This window comes from Drosophila erecta, unplaced genomic scaffold, assembly GCF_003286155.1.
Source record: "Drosophila erecta strain 14021-0224.00,06,07 unplaced genomic scaffold, DereRS2 tig00000000-arrow-pilon, whole genome shotgun sequence".
In the NCBI taxonomy this organism is placed as follows: domain Eukaryota; kingdom Metazoa; phylum Arthropoda; class Insecta; order Diptera; family Drosophilidae; genus Drosophila; species Drosophila erecta.
The window spans coordinates 22,210,158-22,228,046 of NW_020825194.1; the positions used below are offsets into that span (position 1 = coordinate 22,210,158).

Sequence of the window (17,889 nt, forward strand, 5' to 3'; positions counted from 1 at the left end):
TCCGGATTCCTACTTGGCGTTCCAAAGACTCTTTTGGGTTGGGTCTGGCTATACCGAAGCCAACGGCGACGGCAACGGCGATGGCGATGGCCTACAATCTGGCACTGAAGCCGGCCGACTTGGCTAGAGGTTAACTAAAGAAAGTTGGCCACTGTTTTGGCACTAATGGATCTAACCATTTCTCCGCATTTTTCTACGTTTTTTCCTGCTCTAGATGAGAGACAGCACATACAGAAGAAAACATTCACAAAATGGATCAATTCACATCTTATCGACACCCAGTGCACACCAGTGAAGGATTTGTTCTTGGACCTGCGGGACGGACATCGATTGCTGGCCCTGCTGAGCACCCTGACTCAAACAAACCTGGTCAGTATACTTCGCTAGTGATTAATGGTGCAGTACATATAAGTTGAAAATGATGTGCCGAATTAAAGGTACACATATGTATTTATGTATCTCAACATTTACCCTGTTCATAATCATATGTGCCCTTCCTTCAATCCCTTCAGAAACCCGAAAAAGGCCGGATGCGAGTGCACCACATCAACAATCTGAACAAGGTGATTACCGTGATCCAGCAGCACGGCGTCAAGTTGGTGAACATCTCCAGCGATGACATAGTGGGTGGCAATGCCAAGTTGACCCTAGGCCTCATTTGGCTGATAGCGCTGGAGTTTAATGGCCAGCATCTAGTCAAGAGTCACTCGAGCAACGGGGTAGAGAAGTCCTTATTGGCCTGGGCACGTCAGTATACGGAAGCTCATGGCCTGCAGCTGAATGATTTCTCCAGTTCGTGGTCCGACGGAAGAGCCTTCCTCATGATACTGGCTGCTCATGTGGAGGAGTTGAGTTTGCAGGCGGCTTTGCAGCAACATGCACTGAAAAGACTGCATTTGGCTTTCGATTTGGCACACAGGCACTTCAAGATCGAAAAGCTGCTGGATGCGGAGGATGTGCACACCCACAAGCCAGACAACAAGTCAATTCAGATGTATGTGATGTGCCTTTACCACGCGATGGAATCCATGAGGACCAGGCAGCAGGAGCAGGAGCAGGAGCACGATGAGGGACAGGATCAGGATCCGGGGAGAGTGCCCTGCACCAGCATCACAGACTTGGATGAGGTGCCTCTGGACAATGACCAAACCACCTTGGGACTTTACACCTCAGACAGTGCTGGTAGCATGGAGCAGCGATCCTCGGGAGAGCTGAAGACCCACTCCATGCGTCCCCTGAGCACGGCTACCAATGCGAGTGTGGAGATCAGTGGCTACCAGTCTGCTCTGGAGGCAGTACTCACCCTCCTACTGGAAGATGAACAGCTGCTCTCGCAGAACTTGCCGGATCCCCAGGACTTTCAGACTGCCAAGCAGCAGTTTCACGAAAACGAAAGCTTTATGCTGAAGCTAACCGAACATCAGGAGTATGTGGGAGAAGCTCTGGAGGAGGGTAGCAACCTCATCAACGAATCCCAGAAGGCAGGAGCTGGATTGAGTGCCGACGATCAAAACGAGGTGAGGCAACAGATGGTGTTGCTCAACGAACGTTGGGAAACCTTGAGATTGCGCGCCTTAGATGTTCAGGCCAAAATTCTAATGAGACTGGCCGAGTTTCAGAAGCAAAAACTCGAAAAGCTTCGCCAGTTTCTGACCAGTGTTGAGGATCGTATATCCCATATGAGTGATATAGGACCTACCCTGGAAGAAGCTGAAAAGCAACTATTGGAGGCCCAAAAACTCAAGGCAGATCTAAGTGAACAGCAGGAGTTGGTGGATAGTCTGAGCAGTATGGTGGTCATTGTAAACGATACCTCTGGCAACTTCAATGATCTAGAAGATCGCTTGAGCGCCTTGGGCGAGAGATGGTCGCATGTGGTCAAATGGAGTGATCTGCGATCCGAGAAACTGCAGCAGTATAAATGCATTTCCAGATGGCTGGATGCCCGCGAGCAGGATCTCAAGCTCATGGAGAGTAGGGATGTCACAGATGTGGGTGGCATTACCCAGCGTATTAACGAGCTAAACTATTGTGCCAAGGATCTGTTGGAGCTGCAGAGATATCTGATAGATCTGCGGCAAATGGTGGCTGCCACCTTGCAGGATGGTGATGACAAGGGCGAACGGGTACTCATCCAGTTGGAGAGCTACGAAGATCGCTTAGATGCCCTAAAGCAGATTGTTGAAGTGCAAACTGTGCGAATCGAAACCAAGGGCTTCAACTTTGGACGAGATCGTGCTAGCTATGATGACAGTAGGGTTGTGCGACCTGAAGGTTGGGTGGACTACCAGATGATCATTCGCTTCGGTGAAGAGGATTGTCGGGAAGACGATGAGGAGCATAATTTGGCCAGCAAAAAGCGAAAGCTTAGGAACGCCGACAATTTCAATGCCCTCGAGAATCACATCATGGAGCACTTCGGCTATGTCCAGGAAGTGGAGCAAAAGCTACAGCAGTTACAGCGACAAAGTCTTCGGCAGCAGTGTGAATTACTCAAGGAACTTCAGGCGGAAAATAGCCGACGCTACGGTACTCTGCCGGAACTTAAGAAACTCTACGAAGTCTGTGAGCTGGAGGATCCGTCGAGGAACCTGCTGCTGGAAGAAACCCACATCAAGCAGCTGGAGCAAAGATACGCGAACCTGTCTCAAAAACTATCAAGCCAACAGAGCGAAAGCAATACGCTGTTGGCCAAGGAAAAGTATTACAATAGTCTGACAGGATTTAAATTAGTTTTAGCTGATTCCAGAGATTGGTATAAGCAGCACGCTGGTTCAGCCAGTGGCAACGAGCTAGAACAGCGTTTGAGCCACATGGAATCCCTGGCATCGGAGATTTCAGAGGCCAAGGCGGCCACCGAGGAGCTCGATGATAATCTTATAGAATGGAAGCAGGACTTCGGTCTGTTCTACGACAGCTGGCATGACATGAAGCAGGCTCTGCAGGCCCTAATCCAACAGAGAGGCGGAGAAAGTCTTTCCAGACAGTTGAAACAAATCCAAGAATTTGTAACCAAAGTGTCTAATCTAAAGGTCCGCGTCTCCAACTTGGAAGTCATGCAGAAGCAGCAGCATTTGCTGAACCAACTGGTAGATGAACTGGAGTCCCTACGGCTAACTTATGATAACATACCGAGACACCTGATTGGCGAGGAGCTACAAGCCACTTGGAACCGACTTCCCGAGCAGCTAAGTGAGCGCGTGATCAAGCAAACCACAGCTATTGAAAACCTAAACCACTTTGCTGCGGAGTATAATGCCATTATAGCCGTGTTGCGAGGTGCAGCCGATTCCAAGTTGAATGGATGTGACAGCGGAAGCAGTCAAGATCTTCGCAAACTGGAGATCGATGTGATAAGCGCTCGGAATTTCAGCGAAATCCTGATCAAGGAGGCGGAACCAGCCCAAAAGGAATCGCTGCAATCGCAGATTAGGGCTCTCAACACCTTGTACGACCAAGTGGAGCAGGCTCATCGGGAGAAGAAGCAACAGCAGACGATCCTGCAGTCCCAGATTGATCTCATCCAGCTGAGGCTCAAGAAAACTGATCAGTGGTTAACCGATCTGGAGAGCAATACACCCAAATCGGGAATTAGCGACATAGGAAACTCCAACGAGTTGTTCCAGAGCAAGAGCCGCTTTCAGACTCTTAAGGAAACCTGCGAAAGGGAAACCACCCAGTTCAGGGATCTCAACGAACGCGGTGGCGAGCTGCTCCTCCAAATGGATGAGCTTCAGGGCCAGGACAGGGAGTCCCGCTACGGATCGCTGGCCAAGCAATTCACACGCATCAATGCCAGGTGGACGGAGGTCACCGAGCTGGTTTATGCGAAGACAGCTCTGCTCGAGCACATATCAACGCAGCTGGGGGAGTTCAAGAAGTTCATGGTTAGCGAGACGGGTTACCTGGACAAGTTAGAAAACAAGATACGCAACACGCCAGAGAATGCAGCCGACGCAGAGGAGATCATGGAGGAACTCGATGTAAGTTGGCCCACTTTTCATTCACTCCTTTTCCATAATGCGTGTTAAATCCCATTAATGATCTTTTCCCTTAGGATCTGGAGAATGTGCTGCGCTCGCACTCGGAGGAATGGCTGGACAAGATTCAGGAAATTGGCAACGAGCTAATTGACAACGAATTCATGGCCGACTCCATGCGACGCGACATCGATGACACCGTCCAACGCTGGACCCAACTCCAGCAGCAGGCCAAGAAGCGAACCGAGCTCCTGGAGCAAAAGGTCAGCGAGGCGGAGCAGTCCGAGAAGTGCATCGTGCAGTTCGAGAAGTGGCTGACCCGCGTGGACGACATACTCAGCGATCATCTGGAGAACGATGTGACCATTGAAGATCTGCCGGAGGATTTCCAGGTAAGTTCTCAACTACATAAGGATCCTTTAGGCATTGGATGCATTTTGTGATTCATTAATAGCGCCTGGCACGCGAGTTTGTGGCCAATGAGAAAAACTTTAAGGAAATCAGCGAGCTCATTGACGAGCACACCAGGAACGGCAAGCTCGGAGCTGCCAATCGCCTCCAGGAGCAGCTGAATCTGATGGAGGTGCGCTTTAAGTACTGCCAGGCCAAGCTGAGCAAGTGCACTGCACCCCAACCTGCCTACGAATCGCGTTTGAATAGGGCCTATGCCGATCTTCGGAATGTGGAGCGCTCCACTCTGGTACTGGATGTCGCCTCCGCCGGACCCAATACGGTTCAGGCTCAATACCAAAAGTGTCTGGTGAGTAAAATGATTACGAAATAAATAATTCTTTTTGAGTCTAAGCCAAAACACTTTGGCGAAATGCCAAAAGTGCTGGTATAATAAGTTTTGGCTTAAACTCAAATGAAATAGCACTAAATGGGCTATACAAACTGATCAAATGTTCTTGTTCTTTTCAAAAAACTTTCTTCATTCCTTCACAATTCCCAGCAAATTTATCGCACTCTGTCGGAGATAAAGGCGGAAATCGAGAGCACGATCAAAACCGGTCGCAGGGTTTGCGAGGACCGGTACACAAAATCCCCAAAGCAACTCAGTCAGCGGATTGATGCGCTGAAGCACCTGTTCAATGCCCTCGGAGAGAATGTGACCCAGTCAAAGGCGTTCCTGGAAAGTCTGCTCACATTGGCGAGGCAATTGGAGGAGTGTTTCGATTCGGCGGACACCCTAATCCGGCGCTTTGAGTCGCCGCAAGAGGTGCACGACAGGAACTCCATACTGCTGGAGTTCGAGGATGTGCTGCGAAGGTGCGAGGACCACTACAATGAGTACAGCAAATCCTGCGACCAGAGCTGCATGGTGGAAACCCGTCAAAGGATCGATGGATTGAAGGCCACGTACCACAAGTTGACCAGTGCGGACATAATCAAGCGGCTCACCGAGATGAAGGCCACCCTGCAGAACCTGGACAATATTTCCCTGGAGACCCTAAAGTACGAATAGAATTATAGAATAGATTTAAACATAATCTCTAGCTTTAAGAATTTATAAGTCAGGTAGTTCTTATTTAGTTTGAACAACAGAGTTAGCTGACTCTCATCCAAACTAGATTTATATTGTAGGTGAGGAAGCTTAATACTACATTAAGTTAATTAAGCCTTCTCATGTTCAGGATGCTGTAAACCCCTAATCTACTGCTTCACCTAGTAATTGTAATCTCTTGCAGGGCAATGGAGCACGACCTGAAGGAGATAAATGTGCCTTCGAATCCGGAAATTGAGAAATTGCAGCAGCAAGTAATTGCAATTGTCGTGGTGAGTCGGAGCAAGCAAACCAATCCTCTTAATTACGCAAAAGCTTCCTTTCCGCTTTCCACAATGTCCTTTCCACCTGTACATAATATATGGACCATCCTTTCCTCTTTCTGTGCTTGTTATCGGGTTTCAGTTTTTTGCTTACACTCGTTTTTGTCTTTATTTGCTTACCTCACATTTCGCTTTTACATCGGAGTCGCCTCACACTTCCCATTCCATTGAGGCTGATTCTACTCGGACACCTTTTGGCCTGGCTCGAAGCAAATGGAATTGGGTTTCAATTTTCCTCTACTTTTACTCCTTCTGTTTCACATCATCGGTTCGACATCATTTGATTTATCAGAATGTGCAGCTTGGTTTAATGCGTAGTGATTTAAACATTAAATCGTCCTCAACAGGCACTTATTGGGACTGGAAATGGATTTATTAAAATCTAGATTTTATCCTAGATATCGGTTCTTGCCAGAATTTATTTATCGGTCTACTTTTAAAAATAACACAGAATGTGTGCTTTCTAATTTGACTCTGAATTTGCATACAAACAAAAATATATAGAGGTTCTTATCGACAACAAACTAATCCATTTTCAATTAAAAGCAATCAGAAATTGAAAATTTATATGTTTACATGTCCCACTACCCATTGCTTCCGCTTGAAAATGCGCTTCACCATAGTTATTTTACTCATCCCATTATTACTTTTATTTTGCCAGTTTCATAAACCATTCAATAATCTTTCCACCAAAAGCTAATCCAGAACCAACAACATTTACCCGTACTGGTAAATGCCAAACCATCAAATCTACCACATCACCCCAGCTAGAGAATAAACCATTATTATAAATATTGAATAAAACCAGAAATCACCGTATCACTAGAGCTCTACGGGGTCTAACTTTGGTGTCATTTTCACGCTTCCAAATCTAATGTGTATAGTTTTATACTTGAATCCCCTCTAATTGTTGTTGTGGCGTTCGATTGGTTGTGGCTGCGTCAAATGTCCAAACCATCCCAAAAACAACATACAAAAGTAATCCTTCCACCACCACCACAAAAAAAAATATATATAAAAATCCACCAATTACCACCGCTCACCACCAACCAACGCTAATAAATAAATGGCCACTGCTTTTTTAATGGAGAATTTGTAACTTAATGTAAAAATACCTATATACCGGCTTCATTTGATACTTTGCATCAATGCATTTGTTTAGTTTTTGAGAGTCTACGAGCTTTGTAATTCACACCAAACTATGCATTTGTTGTTCAGGATGCGCTGAAAACCCGTTTCAATGAGGCCACAACACTTGCCGCTCGAAATACAAGCTCTCCCGAAAATGACGACACGGAAATAGTTGTTGTCAGCGATACAGTGCGTCAACGACGTGCCAGGACACCCCAATCAGGGGAATCCCCATCATCCGCCCACACCAGCTCCTCCGAGTCGCCCACGAAGGGCGTGGAAAATAATCCGGCAGCGGTTGGCGACCAAGTCCTGCCGGATCTACTCCCACCACAAACATTCCGGCTGGCCGAGTCCAGTACGCTGTTCTCCCAGATTTCCCTTAATCCCGAGAAGCTGTCCAAGACTCCACCACCCAAGCCGGCGAAAACAAAGCGCAAGGCGCCAAGTTCTCCCGCCCAAGTTGTGGAGATCAAGGTGAAGAACATCCACAACGATAAAATGTCAGTGCAGAATATTGATCTGGAACCACAGCAGGGTGAAATCGTGGACACCGTTAATATCCTGGAGAGTGTGGAACCCTTTGTACCCGAGTATGTGGAGACTGTACAGATTGTAGATCTCTCCGAGGACTCGGATTCATCGGTTAGAGTTGATAGCCAGGGCAAGGAGGTGCGACGGTCGCAGAGCAAGCACTCCTTGAACGATGCTCCACTGCCCAAGGTTTCGGATAACGATGAGGAGTCGGCGGAACAGGAGGAGGACCTCCTGCGTCCCTCGGCTGGAAATACAAGCACGCCGTTCCTGAGGGTGGAAAAACACCGCATCTCCTTCGATGAGAAACGCAAACGAGTAGCGAATGAGCGCGATATCCTGCGAGATTCCGAAGAGGAGGAACCGAAAACACCGGATACTCCCCGGCCAGCGCAAGTATCCAAGCCAAAACGCTGGCGCCAGCTTCAGCCAGAAATGGATGCCTTGGAACCCGAATCACCCGCTCGCGATAGTTTCTATAGTCCGGACAAAGAATCCGGTTTCGATGCTGAACCTCTCGTGTTTTCCGACGATGAGGACATACCGCGTTTCTCGCTGGAAATGACACCAACCATTGACTCCGATAGTGATACGGTAATTTGGTTGAATGCCCTGCAAAATTGCTTCCCAAAGTGTTTTAAAGTATCAATCCTAACTCGAGAAATATTATTCCTAACTATCTACACAGAGTCGCATTGAGACGCCCTCCACCAAAAAGCCCAATCCTTTCCTGAGCAAGGTCCTTGAATCGATGCCTTCTCCGGTGGATGACTCTAATGTAACGCTCAAAAGTCCGCTCAGCGAACAGCAGCCCCAGAATCTGGATGATCGTGTTCGGGAGTTCGATAAGCAGGCCAAGCAGATGATCTACAAGTTGAAGCTTACCAAGGCCAAGATTGAACAGTGTCACGAAAGCGAAGCGTAAGATTTGTTATTCGGCTTAGAAGACATTAAGACATTCAGTTTAAGGGGTCAAATTTAAAAAAAGACTTTAGTAAGCCATCAAAGAAGTCATTAAAAAGCCTTTTAAATGTTAAGCTTGTCCACATTTGGTCTAAAATACCAAATCAAGATTGATCAGTGTCACGAAAGCGAAGCGTAAGATTTGCTATTAGGCTTAAAAGACATTAAGACATTCAGTTTAAGGTTTCAAATTTAAAAAAGAAGTCATGAAAAAGCCTTTTAAATTTTAAGCTTGTCCACATTTGGCCTAAAATACCAAATCTTAAAAAAATTTGCTAAGCTGGTCACTCTGAAACTTAAATATTTACCTTTTTTGTGCTAAGTAATGTGCGTTGAGGATACAAAATTGTTCAGTGGCTTGTTTTAATGTTACAAATAGGAAATGAGAAAAGGAAAAACCGTAAAGTCAGTGTGACCTACACCTTGTAGTAGAAATTCAACACCTAGCGTTCACTGCAATATGGCAAAAATAGGCCCTGAATGTGTGTATGAAATCCTAAACATGTGATCTCATTAAATGAAATATTGCAGAGAGGATCTGCGGCTCCTAATAGCTCCCGATGCAGCCACCCTGATATCCCAGGGAGACTCCTTGGTACTGGAAACCCATGGAAGACAGGGCAGCATTTCCCGCCTGGTGATGCGCACCCAAATAATACTGAGAGAACAGTTTCGGGAAGTGCAGCAAGCTAGGTATGAGGCCATTCAAAATGTAGTAGTTTCCATTTACTTATTGCGCCCAATTACCATAGATCGAAGACCTCGGGAAGTGGGACGCCAGCTCCTCCACTGGACAGCGTGAACATCGAGGAACTGGTCACCAAGGGACTGCGGCGCATCAACGTTCTCATCGAAAAGACCGTCGATCTGAAGTCTAGCAGCGATCTGGAGAAGCGCATGGAGGATATCAATGTGAGTGCGACTGAGTTGCAAATGGCCATGTTGCCAATATGAGTGCCTTATTACCTGTCTAAAACACAATTAAATCACTTTCATTTAATCGCCGCAATTAGTCATGTACGTGGACATTTTGAAGACAGCGTCACATCTTTCGGCGATAGGCGCTCGTCTCTTGCCGCAAGTTAATTGCCCTCTTGAGAATTTCGATGCACACATCTATAAATCTATAGGCAGTGGCCACCAAGCTAAATGGGTCCATTAGAAGACCCAAAAATAAACGCGGCTGACACAGTTACACATCTGCATGCAGATGGGCGGTGGAGCAGACTCGTAGTATTTAGTGGGTCAGAAGAGATCGTGGAGTAAGAGAAATTTTAAGAGCTCTTTTTCCTGAGCTGCAGCTCATTTAGTTGCGGATGCTGTCTGTTCCGAAGGGTTGGACACTATGAAGGTTGTCATGTTCTATTCAATTATGACATGTTCCTTTAAACGTAATGATGTATTTAAACATGAAATGTTTTAATGACAAGTGTCATTTCGTATAGGTTCTGACTTTAATTATTTGTTTTTGGATTTCGAAAAATGCTTTCAAATTTTAAACACCTAATTAAAAGTATTCAAACAGACATTTGCAGCTCATAGGTGGAATTTAAAAGACTTGCTTACGAAAAAGTTACTGCAACTTTTTGAGAAAGTCCCATTTCAAATACGTGCTTATTCATAAAAACGAAATAAAACTGTTTGCTCCCAGCTACGCAGCATATAATAAATGTAACATTTCAACAAGTTCCATCCCTAGGCAACAGAGTCATTAATCACTGCAATCATTTGTTGCTTATTTTTATTTGGTTTATTTATTCAGTTTTTTGTTTGATTTTACGGCACCAGCGAGCATGGCGACAAACGCCAGCGATTCAAAACAGCGAAAAATGAAATCAAAAATAGAAAACATTTCGTATTTTCAGAGAGGGGCTGAAAAGTAGATTGGAAAGGGGATTGGATAGGGGAAAACTTATTTCGAAGAGGCGCAAACATGTAAATTCGTCTCTTTGCCGGCGAGAAGAGGGCTTTTGTTTTTATTTTTCCCCATTTTTTGCTTCAGCCTCTTTTTGCCTCTTCAGTAGCGAACCGTCTCGTTTGGAAAGCGGTTGCAGAGCTTTAAAATCTTTTCAAATTTTCCGATGTGTTTGCGGGCGCTTCTTTGTTGACCCAGTGATTGATTGTCAATTTTGCGGAAATTTCAGTTTGGCGCGAAGGGAAATTTCGACAGCAAAAACCGGATCGCCTGCAACAGTTTGCATCGCGCTGCATTCACGACCCGCAAATGCAATTTTGCTGGTTGACAAACGCCGTCCAAGAGGTGGTAGGGTTTTCCGCCGCCAGCCACGCCCACCTGCGTACCGCCCACCCCGACCAGCTTCATTTGTTCCTTTCCCTAAGAGAGAGAGAAAGCTGCATGATTGCAGCTGAAATTGAATTCCAATCGCCGTTGGCTGCTCCTCTCCCAAGCGGAGGCCATTTTGCCCGCCCGTGTATGTGTTTGTTCAGCTTCCGTTTCCGCTTCGAACTGCCATTTATTTTTCAGCTGCCGCAGCTCAAGAGTATCGAATGCATTAATACCTGCTTCAGTGTGCTTTTCTTCGACGCTTAAAGGCGATTTCATTTTCAGTCGGCATTACTGCATGCCAAGTTTCCCAATTGAATTTATTTTGAACACCTCGCTTTCAATTCAAATGCGAATATGCCGGTAATCACTCTACTTTAGCTGGAACTTACTTTAAATAAATCCAATTAAAATTTCTCAGAAGCGAGACATTTTAATTTGGCTGGCGTTTCGATTGACGTAGTAACTGGTCCATAGACATTTGTACTCAATTCCAAATAATTTAATATTAAATATGATTTGCAACGAGCTAATATGTGTAGAAGACAGTTCTTGAAATATACTGTATTCTCAATAAGAGAAATACAATATCTTTTAATACTAAAACTCACTTTCCTTTGTACCTTTCAATACATCTTCCCATTGTGATTGCAGGAGCGGCACGACGATTTGCAGGTGATTGTCAGCGCCATTGGCAAGAACGCCCAGATGCCGAAGGTCACGCCCCTCATGATGAACGAAATTGAAAAGGTTTGCCCACACACTTCGCCCCCATTGAAAACCCTTACGTTGCTTACGTGAATGCCTTGCCACTTTGCAGACGAAAAACAATTTGATAGCTCATGCGGATTCCATTGAGCTCTCGTTGACGGAACTAAGAAATGGCCCCCGAATTTTCAATGGCAAGGAGCGCCCAGATGCATCCAGTGCGGCCACCATGAGCTGTCGTTCGGGTAAGCTTGCCCACTCAATTGTTTGGAATAGTTCATTTTATTTTGGAAGCTTAGAGAGATCGCAGCCCAACCCAGTCCGATGGTTCGCAATGTTCTTGTTGATTGTCGGCAAGTTGAATTGGCTTCAATTGTTTGGTTTACGCTCGAGTTGACTGCTTAAATGTAGACAAGCTGTCGAAGTGGACTTGGTCTAGTGGATAAACTTAAGGATGAGCACTTTTCGAGTGTGTTATCCTGTCAGAAGGCATTTATTTGAATGCTGACGCACAGGACATTTGCCAAGTTATCTATAAATTATCTATAATCAATTACGCATCACAAAAAAGGGAACATTTAAAAGTATGGTTTTGAATATGTTATATCAGAAAATTTGTAAAATATCGCATTCTTGTTTATATGATATCCGCCCGTACTCGTATTATAAAATACCTAATTTATTTAAATTATTGATTACTGAATTTAAGTATTCAAGCACATGCATACATATGCGAGCAATATATATGCACACAAAAAAAGAAATTCCTATATTTCATTGTCGGTTTTTTATTAACCGAACCTAATTGATATGATTTGAGGTTTTATTACTTCGCACAATCGCTCACATTACCGAAACTTAATAATCTCTTTTTTCACTGGCTAATAATTCGAGCATTGGCCAACAAAACAACGAAAACTCTTCAAACAGCACGTACAAGTTTTTGCTTCATTGTAATTATTTTTGATCTATGTGCACTTTCATTGGAACTGCGTGTTGATTTACATTTGGCGTTTCAAATTTTGATGTGCAACTTAAAAAAAATTGCGTAAACTAAAATGCATTTTAGTGCACGTTCCTCTCGTCTATATATTTTTTATAACTAAAAATACAAAGGACATCGATTCCCGCCTTTTTCCTACAACATTTCCGTTTTTTGTTTATGTTTTTTATAGGGAAAGGGCAGCCAGATGCCAAATGTGCCATGTCAATGGCACTTTTGACATTTTATGTGAATGTTTTCGGTGTTGACTTACCCAGTGGGAGAAGGGAGATGGGAGGTGGGTGGCCTTCCCTTGTTTCCCATGTTGTAGACCCCTTTTTTGATTCCATAACAGATGCAGACATATGTTGTGGAATACATAGCCCGCATGCCTGCTACTTGGGGTTTGTGGGACAAGTTAAGGAAGGAATTATCTAGTAAAACTTTCACTTCAAATCGTTTTATAGGTATATACTTCATATCATGGAGCTTGCATTAATTGAATTCCTTTGCTTCATTCCCATAGCTTAAACATGTTTTAATTTACACAATACAAAATCCAAATTGTTGAGTGTATTCAGACATCTTGTACCTCTAGCTAGCAGGAGTGCTGCAGATGGAAAAGTATCTCATGCTTTGGCAATCGTGCTAGCTAAGCTACAACAAATCCCTCCCGTCACCAGTAGTGAAGGGTCATCCATGAGGGGATCCCGCCTGGCTCACCAGTGTCGATGCACGGCCAAGACTTCTGGTCATGGTAACCTGATCGTTTGATATCTTGACCAGGCCCTGGGATCTCATGTACTTCTCAATCTCCAAGCTGGCTTTCTCTACGTAGTGCACATTATTGTCGAAAACGTCCTGATCCGCTGTTGGGACCGCCATCATCACATCGCTCATTTTCCGCCCGTGTTTCGCAATGGTGTACTCCCCCTTCTGGGAAATGCTCCGTCGCTCTGCGAAACTCAGCCGCTGCTCCTGCAATTCCCCGATGATCGAGCCGTCGTAGTCGATGTGGGTCCCATTCTCAGCGACCACTTCTCCAACCGGCGGTGATCCGGGCGAAATCCCCGATTCTCGACTATCGTCGGGCGTTGCCATGAGGACCCTCTTTTTCACTTTTGACAACTTCGGCTTCAGGGAGGCTGCCATTGAATGCTCGCTCAAGTCAGGTTTCCTTTTAATCAGCTCGCTTAGATCGGTCAGTCGCCTGTCGAGTATCTTGGCATTCAGGGCCACGCCCTTTTTGGGATGCGGAGTTCCAACGGAAACTATATCGCGAAAATTCTTAGTCGGCGAGTGGCGCTGAAGTACGTTGACCGACGGCTAAGGAAAAAGTACCATTAATTATAAACAATAAGTCATGCAAACATTACCTTTGGTTTTTGCATGGATTTGGACCAGTGAGAGCTCGCATCGCTGATACTGGGACTTCCGTCTTCCACCTTTTCCGGCCGTGTTTTGAGCAACCCGGAATGGTTTCGATGCTCAGAGTCGGTACCCATTATCAGGCGCGCCTTTAGTAAATTGGCATCCACGCCTTGCTCCGCGCGAGGATATGGCGTCGATGACTTTCTAGAGGACTTCATCAAGCCATAGTCCCTGGAAGAGATGGGTAGGGGTTCCGTCGATTTGAATTTTAGCTTGGGTATCCTCTGGAAAATAGAGAACTCCCTGTCCACCGCATTTACGGGGTCGATCGTGTTGTTCAGCCTCCTAGTTTCGCCACTGTACTGTTCATTCCTCGAATTTCGCATGGCTCTTGTGTTTTTTTATTATATTTTTGTTTTATTTTTCAACTGATTTTCTTTTTATTTTTTGAGTGTGTGGTGTTTAGCAAAAACGTGACAAACATCAGCACGATAATTGGATGTTTTACTTCTAATTTGTTTGTTTTTAAATGAAACGGAAAATGCTCAACACGCTACAGTTTTAAAGCCATGTTTGCAGAGCTTGACAAAAGCTGCATGCTAGCAAACTAATTTTGGTGCTGTTCACTGCCAATAGATGTCGCTCCAAATTATGTAGTCACCAAATGTAGACAATTTTATTTATGGGATTAAATGTTTCATGACCAATATTTATCCAAATTGGTTTAATATTGATTAAAAATGATTTAATGATAAATTAAACAGCTTTTCTTTTTTAAGCTAAAATTAATATTTTGTAGGAAATGATGATAGAATGAAAAAAGTTGCAAATTCTGCATTAGCTTAACTTATTTTTAACTTGCGCCTTTTCTTAAGCTTTTTTAGAATTCGTCCTGAGCTTTTGAAGCTTTATTCGATTTGACCGTTTTAATCAGCTGTTGGCCACAAAGAAGGAAACATTTGAAAATAAATCGTGCAGCGGCAAGGAAGTGGAAAGTGTTTAATGTGGAAGTGATACTTTTAATGCAATACGACAGGAAAATAATACATTTTAAACCCGGAGTGTAGACTTAAAACAAAATAAAATGGTCTAATGTAACCGCACACATTTTAAGTGGAAAAACGCATTTCGAATAATACAAATGGATAGAATGATGAAAGTCAAATCTATTAATATTTGTGAGAGTTTTGCCAATTTAATAAAATCGTTTTATAAATATTCAAGCTGCTGAATAAGATTCCTTCTGGGTAAATACAAAAACAGCGCTAACCATTTCACAAAACATAAACAACAAATTAAAGGCCATCAAGGTCATCCATCACTTAAACTGAAAACTTTAAAACGATTTTTCCTCTTGCTAAGATGTCACTGTGTCTGTCTTAAAGCCCTTACTGGTACTTTCCCGACTGAGGAAAAAAGAGACGCTCCTCAGTTGAGTGACAACTGAAAGGGAGAATGGGAAAGCAGCCCAGAATTTCACGCTTTCTTTGGCTTTTAATGAATTATGACATTTTCCGGTAGAGCCCGTTTACTTTTAACGATAGAAGTCGGCGCGTAGGCGGAAGAAAAATGGAGGGAATGTTATCAGCTCTTTTCCTTTTCGGTGTATTTTTTTGTTTTTTATTCTTTATATGATATTTTCTACCACTTTGCACCTGTCCCCTGAATGGCGCAGCACAAAGCAAAAGGGGTTTGTGTATGCGGAACCTACCTGAAACATTCATCAGAATGAGTGAAAAGAAATTTTACACTTAACGTGTTTCACTGCTACTTCAGCGTGTTTTCCGGCCATGTGTGTGGTTGTCAGCTATGTTATTATTGCTTTCTGGTTTCCTTTTTATTCCATTCCTGGGAAAAATATGCACAGAAAAAAATATACATCATGCTATTGAGTCTTACGTTTCTTTGATTTACTTCTGATTTTTTGCCATCCTCAGTTACAGCGGCATAAACTTAAAAAAAACCTTTTTTTCTAAATTTCCAATTTATCTAACAATTGAAAGTCCTTTTTCTCAGTGCACATATTTGCTTAACAGCTTCTTGTGGGCCTGGAACTCTCATTCATTCAGTCGCTCACACACTGCAACGCTTTGAGACGCCACTTCTTGACGCGACCTGCGTTCCAAGTCCCATGTCCTGAATCCCGCCGGTGGCCAGGACAGTGTTAGCTGTCCTCCTTGGACTTGGCACTTGTCGCCAAAATCCCCTGTCCTTGCAGGCCGGCCTAATCCTGCGAGGGACACTGCGAAAACTACAAACCAAAACAGCAGACAAGCAGCAAAAAAACCCAACGTGTCCCTCCTTTTTCAGCTTAGTTTGTTTTGGTTTTGTTTTCCCGGATTATTGGCAAACTCAGGCCTGGGGAAACTTTCATAACTGTCAGAAGGACGTCCGGCTCCACCCACCTGCATATTTTTTCAGTCTGCTTTCGGTTCCTTTGCTCTGCGCCTACTTAAGCTTTTCTTTACATTTCCTTTATACTCTTTTCCTCAAGTATTTCAAGTGTTTCTCCTTTACTTCTCGAGCTCTGAAATATTTGCACCATGGTTTGCAATTGAAAATTGTCATTTAATGGAAAAAGTTGCGGAAAAGCTGAAAAAAGAGCAAGGGGCGTTAGCTGAAGTCCAGGGTTAAAATAATATTACTTTGCGATGCACTTTGCAAGCTTACTGCATTGTGATTCACTTTCATTGCGGCGACATCTGGTAGATATTCGTTTGAAGTTGCCGAAGATACGTAATGTTCCTCAGAAAATACTACAACATACTTTAAAACTGTACTAAAACAACTTAAAATTGTCAAAATGTTTTGGTTTTAAAATTCAAAAGCACTACTTATTTATTTCATATTTATTCTGATTACTAGATATTTAATTTATATGACCAACTTTTTTAAGATACGTAATGTTCCCCAGCAAATACTACAACATACTTAAAAACTGTATTAAAACAACTTAAAATTGTCAAAATGTTTTGGTTCTAAATTCAAAAGCACTATTTATTTATTTCATGTTTTTTCTGATTACTAGAGATTTAAATTATTTGAAAAACTTTATTCGTATCCCATTGTACAAGCATCAACCAAGACACTCGAAACTTTGCTTCATTGAAATAGTTTTTCATTTACTTGCCTTTTGCTGAAATGTGCAACAAAGTCGAGAGGCGAGTGGCAAGCAACACCAGAAATAAAGAAAAATAGATGGACGGCTAGTGGAATGAAAATCCATAACTCAATATGCAGCTACAGTGACCCCAATAAGTGTGCCACCAAGCGGTGGTCAGTCGGGAAGAGTCAAAACCACAGAGTCAAAACTGGTGCTATTTAATGAGTAGCCCATCATTAGCAGCTAGCGACACACAGGATTGTGTGGGTCTGTTTAAAGGGCCAGGCTAATTAGCCAGGAGTCCTGCCCCGCGCTCGTTCCTCTTTCTTTTCCAATCCCATTTCAATTTGTCCCATTTTTTATTTTTTCTTCTGCAGAGTACAATAACGAGCCGAGTGGTACTGGAGCGTTGGCCGGCAGCTTCGATAAGTCGGTGCTGCAAATTTCCGACTGGCTGACTTGGGAACAAAACATGATCAAGATACAGAGCGTGCTCGTCGACGATGGCGATGCAGTGCGACTGGCCATCGAGAAGCAAGAGGTGCGCCACATGAAATACAACACACCCATATCCACTTTTCTCACATCATATCTCCCATTCCCGTTCACAGAAAGTCCTGCGTGAATTGAAAATGAAAAAGCCGCAGCTCAACGAACTGGTTCACACGGCGGAAGTGCTCAAAGGCGACGTAAAACGGCAGCAACTGCAGGAGAAAGGTGAGTCCTTTAAGAACTTTGGGGTCTTGAATGTATTAGTATGGCAGTTTCAAGAGGGTGACTTAGGATTACGGTCGTGACTTTACTGATGAACATCAATCTTGTGCCCCGTTCTCTTGTATCTATAAAAATATTTGCTATATTTAAAAATTTATTAGGAATCTTTTCAAGCCACAAAACTTTACTTTAAGGTAATTATTTATCTAAGAACCCACCTAACTTGCGCAAATAGATTTTCATCTTGCCCACTCGTGAGTGTATTTTCGAATCTCAATTATCCTTTGAATGA

General features: G+C 43.8%; 2 protein-coding genes across 11 annotated transcripts in view; one reads left to right on the forward strand and one right to left on the reverse strand.

The window, feature by feature from the left end:
* Nucleotides 1-17,889, forward strand: part of LOC6553906 (dystrophin, isoforms A/C/F/G/H) — a 136,006-nt gene that overhangs the window by 15,837 nt on the left and 102,280 nt on the right. For 6 of the 10 annotated variants that reach the window (XM_026979003.1, XM_026978731.1, XM_026978757.1 and 3 more), the window contains 14 exons: nt 215-369; nt 513-3,983; nt 4,058-4,372; nt 4,435-4,740; nt 4,933-5,435; nt 5,669-5,756; nt 7,026-8,066; nt 8,161-8,393; nt 8,967-9,128; nt 9,188-9,347; nt 11,374-11,469; nt 11,540-11,672; nt 17,261-17,424; nt 17,495-17,600. In XM_026979003.1, coding sequence (XP_026834804.1) covers nt 215-369; nt 513-3,983; nt 4,058-4,372; nt 4,435-4,740; nt 4,933-5,435; nt 5,669-5,756; nt 7,026-8,066; nt 8,161-8,393; nt 8,967-9,128; nt 9,188-9,347; nt 11,374-11,469; nt 11,540-11,672; nt 17,261-17,424; nt 17,495-17,600 — 6,933 coding nt within the window. Of the gene's footprint in view, nt 1-214; nt 370-512; nt 3,984-4,057; nt 4,373-4,434; nt 4,741-4,932; nt 5,436-5,668; nt 5,757-7,025; nt 8,067-8,160; nt 8,394-8,966; nt 9,129-9,187; nt 9,348-10,411; nt 10,868-11,373; nt 11,470-11,539; nt 11,673-17,260; nt 17,425-17,494; nt 17,601-17,889 lie in introns of those variants that run through there. The other 4 variants (XM_015154802.2, XM_015154805.2, XM_015154797.2 and 1 more) reach the window with 2 other exon arrangements.
* Nucleotides 12,866-14,189, reverse strand: LOC6553909. Its single transcript, XM_001979489.2, has 2 exons — nt 13,786-14,189; nt 12,866-13,735 (listed from the first exon to the last, which is right to left on the reverse strand). Exons 1-2 carry the CDS (start codon nt 14,164-14,166, stop codon nt 13,103-13,105), a joined length of 1,014 nt encoding a protein of 337 aa, XP_001979525.1. The 5' UTR covers nt 14,167-14,189; the 3' UTR covers nt 12,866-13,102.

What these genes read in the sequence shown, in the direction of transcription:
- LOC6553909 (XM_001979489.2), bottom strand. Translation starts at nt 14,166, where the DNA reads ATGCGAAATTCGAGGAATGAACAGTACAGTGGCGAAACTAGGAGGCTG. An exon ending in AATCCATGCAAAAACCAAAG is followed by an intron (nt 13,736 to 13,785) that starts GTAATGTTTGCA and finishes CTTTTTCCTTAG; the next exon opens with CCGTCGGTCAACGTACTTCA.